This window comes from Brassica oleracea, chromosome C9, assembly GCF_000695525.1.
Source record: "Brassica oleracea var. oleracea cultivar TO1000 chromosome C9, BOL, whole genome shotgun sequence".
Taxonomy (NCBI): Eukaryota; Viridiplantae; Streptophyta; class Magnoliopsida; order Brassicales; family Brassicaceae; genus Brassica; species Brassica oleracea.
Window position 1 is genome coordinate 50721875 of NC_027756.1, and position 6000 is coordinate 50727874.

The 6000-nt window shown below is 33.6% G+C and overlaps 2 protein-coding genes across 2 annotated transcripts; both read right to left on the reverse strand.

Annotated features, from left to right (window-relative positions):
* Positions 1–1526: 1526 nt before the first annotated feature.
* Positions 1527–2063, reverse strand: LOC106318440. The gene has a single exon (XM_013756412.1). It carries the CDS (start codon positions 1817–1819, stop codon positions 1616–1618), a length of 204 nt encoding a protein of 67 aa, XP_013611866.1. The 5' UTR covers positions 1820–2063; the 3' UTR covers positions 1527–1615.
* A 180-nt stretch (positions 2064–2243) lies between these two features.
* LOC106318438 lies at positions 2244–3890 on the reverse strand. The gene is made up of 2 exons (XM_013756410.1): positions 3636–3890; positions 2244–3516 (listed from the first exon to the last, which is right to left on the reverse strand). The coding sequence occupies exon 2, from the start codon at positions 3483–3485 to the stop codon at positions 2409–2411; it is 1077 nt and encodes a 358-aa protein (XP_013611864.1). The 5' UTR covers positions 3486–3516; positions 3636–3890; the 3' UTR covers positions 2244–2408.
* Between the last annotated feature and the right edge of the window lie 2110 nt (positions 3891–6000).

Sequence of the window (6000 nt, forward strand, 5' to 3'; positions counted from 1 at the left end):
TTACATTTCTAAAAGTTAATATATTCTGACAAAAATATATTTGAAAGAATATATTACTGTTAAAAAATTCATTACCATACTCTTTTAAAAATATTGAAGTTACAAATGACTATATAATACTCCCTCCGTTTTTTTAATATAAGTCGTTTTAGAATTATGAACGTAGATTAAGAAATCATTAATTTTTTATATTTTTTAAACAAAAATATCATTAATTATTTACCTAACTACAAATCAACCAATAATAAAATAGAAGATATATTATCATTGGTAATACAACATTAAGTGTTAATAAATTTTACATTGAAAACCGAAAACGTCATATAATTTGGAGCATAAAAATTCCTCTAAAACGACTTATATAAAATAACGGAGGGAGTATTAAGATTATAGTAAGGGCAACTCTCCAAAATAGCACTTTTCTAAGTTTATATCACAAAAATAGCACTCAAAAACTAAAATGACCAAAATAGCACATTTCTAAGTTTATCCTTTGAAAATTTTAATTTTTTTATTTTTCAAAATTTGAAATCTTATCCCCAAAACCTCATTTCTCAACTCTAAACCCTAAACCCTAAACTCTAAACCCTAAACCCTAAACCCTAAACCCTAAATCCTAAACCCCACCATTTAACTCTAAACCCTAAGTTTGTGACTTTTGATAAAACATTAAGTGCTATTTTTGTGACTTTTGACCTTGAGTGCTAGTTTGGGAACATAAACTTGATTTATTGCTATTTTTGTCTTTTTCTCTTATAGTAACATGGATAATTTATTTTAGATATTTTGACAAGTTATTAAAATATTTTAACAATTTATAATCATTATATTAAAGATAAACATTGTATAAACATTTAATTAATTTTTCAAATACAAAACAAAGGCATTGTGCAGTTAGATCAATAAAAGATAAAGAATCGCGTAAAAATGGGCTCGAAATTGGTGTCGCAAGAAGCCCATTAGTAAAGTGTTATCCAAGAAAGAGTAAAGCCCATGCGCCGTCGTCTCGGACTCCCGTTGACCACCACCCGACTCTTCAATCCTGCGCCGTGGATTAGCTCGCATCGTTCCACGATCCGGTTTGGCCATCCCCATCGGATCACAACAGCTTCGTCCATGAGCCAACAGAGCGTCGAAATCGGTACAGTACGTGGTGCTTCGACGAGATCTAATCGATTCGTGGCCACTCGGGAGCGTGGTGACGCAGGGATGCCACGCGTCTGTGGCGGCGATTTGGTTGTTCAAAGACGATCCGGTCACGCTTCAGTATGGTGATCCCCTTAACATCGATTCTATGCACAAGGTAAAACCCTTATCATCGAGTTACCGGGAGAGATTCGATTGTGGATGATTAAAACGCGTTTTTTTTGTTATGTTATGGTTAAAGCCTTATCCCAAATCTCGAGTCTCTCCTTTCTTCAAGAAGCTCAAGCTTTGCAAGTGATCATTATTGTTTTTTCATTTCTATAAGCTGAATTTTTCATCATGATTTATACAAGTTTAAGTGACAAAAAAAAAAAAAAAAAAAAAGATTTATACAAGTCACAAAGATAATTTTTATTACACATAGAGAAGTTACAAAACAGAGAGAGAGATCTCGGTGAGAGTTTTTAATTCAGGAATGGGCGATGAGGCGTTTACCACAGGTGGAGCAAATAAGGCGACGTTTGGATTTGTTATAGAGAGGGACGAAGCAGAATCTCCACTGGCTTTCTACGTCTACCGTTTGAACCATTCCGCCGCAGTACGGGCAGGCTCCAGGAGCTGCGTACCTTCCGATCACCCTCTCGTCCTGATCGCACACGAACACCAAACACATCCTCTCTTCCTATGGCTCTTTCTTCTTTTTGTCAAAGTAAATAAAACAAAAAGAATATCTTTTTTTGATTTAGAAAGGTTGCTGTATCCATGTATTTATAGAGGGTCACTTCCATGGAAATAGATTTTTGTTTCCGCGTGAGAAAAGTGAATTTAGGATCTCCAGAAAAATATAGCTTAATCTAGAAGCAATTTTCTGGATAGGGAGATGAATAATCAAAATACCAAATTCGTTTGACTTTTCTTCACCAGGCGGTCACCGTGGAGCTTGAAAAAAAAAATATATATATATAGTAACATTTCTTGAGAATTGGGCTTTAATTAATATTTAGAGCCCAAGGCCCAAATATGTTATGAGTGAACTAGGCTGTAATGTTTTGTTCGACCCGCCAATGTCAGTAAACTGAAAACCCTATGATTCATTTGTCCAACATTTTGCTATGAAGCATTGATATGATTCATTTGTTCAACATTTGATACTAATCCAAAAACAAGAAATAAAAGCAACAAGAACAACAATGAAAGCACCGACATATGAAAGCTAACAAGACACGGTTGAAGTCTGTGTCTGTGATATAAATGAAAGTATATCACTTAGAAGCAGCAGTTTCATAGTCGATAACGGTTTGAAAGGCTCCAGCGAGAGCCAAGACCTTGTTCTTCCTCGAGCTCTCTTGCATCTTACTTGCTATTACATCGTTGTATGCTGTTGGAGACCCTTTCTTCCCTTTCACCACTTCCTTCTTTGTCTCTGTTGTTCCTTCTTTCACTTTGCTGCCTTCGCTCTCCTCTTCTTTGGCTTCTGCCTCTATCTCAGCTTCTTTCATATCAGGAGTAACAACTGTCTCGTTATTCTCCTCAACATCAACTCTCTTTTCAACAACTTCCTTGTCTTCACTGCTGTTTTCTTCAGTGTTCTCTGGTTCTTTCTGCTCCTCTATCTGTTCCTCATTGACCAGCTCTCCCTTTTCTTCTTCTGTGGATTCATTGGGTTGTGCAACCTGATCTTTATCTTCTTCTATGTGGTCAGAAACTTGTACATCAATCTCAACCTTGACAATCTCTTCTACATCCTCATGAGCAGGCGCAGGAGGAGAACATTCCGGGGTAATCTCTTTCCCCGAAGATTTCTTTAGAACATTCTCAGAACGTTCCTTCTTACTCTTGGAAGAACTGTTACCGCTCAGACCGCTCTTCTTTACACCCGGAGGTCCTCTTGAAGCCACAGGAGGAGATTTCACCGTAGTGCTTCCTCTGAGGCCGCCTCTGCTGCTTCCATGGAAAGATGTAGAACGCAGACCAGTGACAGGGTTCTCTCTTGGAACCGCAGGTTTATCTCGTGGGCGTGCTTGAGGAGAGGTATTAAGAGGCTTATGAGTTGATGAAGACGAAAGAGGACGATCAAAGGATCGTCGACGAAGAAGCTTCGGATTGTCTTGGACAGCTTTGTTCTTCCTCAAGAACTTGACAGGGTCAGGTCTTGAGCTGGCTGTTGGTTTCAGATAATTGGGCAAGGGCTTCTCAACTTGTTTCCGACCAGATCCATCTGTGGTCGTTTTAGGTTCCGATGATGGTAACTGCTTTGGCTTTGGACCAAGAGATCTTGATCTGGTGAGGTTTTGGTTGTCTGGTTTGTTTTTCGCTGTACTAGACGTCGTTGCCATCATCCACAAATCAAATAACGCCTTTTGAAGCTACCTAACAACGCGGTATTTCAAAAACTCTATCAAATAAGTAGCATCAAGGCTAAAGACAGCTATCATCAATCCAGACATGAATTATTATTATGGGAAAACAAGAAAGAAGAAATTATATACCTTGAGATCAAAAGAGATGAATAAAAAAGAGAAGAGGCGTGCACGTCAAGGAAAGTAATCTCCAAAGGTTTGTGGTGGAAAACTAGGGTTTATTTATTTTTGGAACTCTGTGTTTTGTAAACGGAGCTTGAATCTCGCAACTCTTAGGTGGTGATGGTGGCGGAAACCATGAATCCTCCCATTTATCTAAGTGTCTCCTTAACAAAATAACACCCAACTTTAAAGGTTATAAGTTATAACGGTTTCAAGCTTGGAAAAACCGTAGACATTTGTTTGAGCTAGCATATCTTTTCCACATAATAATACTTAATTAGATATTCATGCATATCTAAATTTATTTATTATCTTTTGTTTCCTTGTGAATAATAGATTATTTCCCTTTGTTTTACATGTTAAAATGGGAAATATATATTTTATATATGCAATAAGTATATTTACTTTGATTTTACTTTTTAATGATAAAACGATATTTTGGGTACTTTGTCAATTTCTTAGTTATTATATTATTAAGAGAAACGCCTGAAAATCTATAAAAATGTGACAAGTGGTAATTAAACTTAATATAATATCTAAATTTAAAAGTTTTTTTTTTATGAAATAGAGATTGGAATTGTTATCAGGTGTCAAAAATGTTTTAAGTGTATGTTTGAAATTTTGCATTGTTAACTAGTACTAATCAGATTGTTTTATGTGACAAAGTACTGAAATGAAAAATAATTTCAAAATTAGTAAATTAATATTTTCATAAATTACTGAATATTCTTACCAGAAGCTAACTGTATAGTCTGTATATTTTCTCTCTTAGTGAGGCACTTTTAATACAGAGTTTCATAAATTAAATAGATTATAGATATACACTAGGTGTACCCCGTACTGCGTAGGCCTGAGAATTTTATCCGAGATCTAGATTTGATCCGAGATCCGGATCCGATCCAAAAATCCGGATATCCGGAGAGGCCGAATCCGGATCCGGATAGTAAAATGTTAGATCCGTCAAAGCCGAATCTGAATCCGGATATTTTAATTTTTTTGTCCGGATATCCGGATCCGTAAATTTTATTAATAATTATTTCAAAAATAGTAATATCTATATATAAAAACTAATTTTATTAAATAAATTTTCATTTTTATAATACTATATATAAATTTTATGTATATTTTGTAATATTATACATGGAAATAATTAAAAACATTATTTATCTTTTTTATTTTTAAATTATTGTTAATATTTTATATATTAATATTATTTTTTATTTATTTTAAGGATCCAAATCCGGATATCCGCCAGATATTATAATTTTTAGAAGGATATCCGACACCCGAATATCCGCGAATCCCGGATCCGGATAGTAAAATTACGGATCCGCCGGATAAGGATCCGGATCCGGATATCTTAAAATTGCCCGGATACCCGATCCGTCCGAGGCTTAGTACTCCGTACGAGAAAAGGAAATAATTAATTTATTATGATAAAATAGTATGTTTTGTAGCCAAGTTCATTGAATGTTAAATTTGGTGATACTCAACGTATTCCAATTTTTTTTTTACGTATTGCAATATTTGCAGACAACATATACTTGAGTTCTATTAGAACAATAATACCATCCTCTTTTTTTGGACGGACAAAGTGATAATAATGTTTTTTTCTCAAATTCATTTTTAAAAAATATTCTACTTGGTTGCAAGTTTTGTGTAACTTTTTTATTATGGTTCTCTTAAACAGTTAGATATTTAATGCTCGTGAACACTATGATCGAATATACAGAAACTGACTCATGCATTATAAATTGTTAGTGTGTAACTAGGTAATTACCCGCGCTACGCTGCGGGATTTTTTTTATTTTAAATTTTATTTCATATAAAATATTTTCATTTTATAAATGAATAATTATATTAATATAATTTTTGTATCTAAATATTTATAATCTAGACATATATTGTATTTTTTATATTTTGGTTATTGTATAATAATTATTTATTTGATATTAATCTTTAACAGATTAGCTTCCAAATTAATTTTTTCGCACCTTTACTCTCAAGTTGGTGGTGTAAGATCTCACTGTTTTTTTTGGGCTTTAGGTTCCAGTTTGTAGTCTAAAAGACTCTAATAATATCTTCTTTCCATTCCATAAAAGTATTTTGTATTTTAAAATTTATTTCAATATAAATATCAGTTTTACATTTTTATATATTAAAAAATCGGTTTAATCCTTGTTTTTACCTTTTGTATCGATCAAATAAAAAAATAATGTGGACTTCTAATTAAAAATAATATAAAGAACTTAAGCATTTTCTTAATATATTTTTTTGACAGCCATCTTATAACCACACTTATGTGTTTGATCCTTATTTTGATTTCGTATTC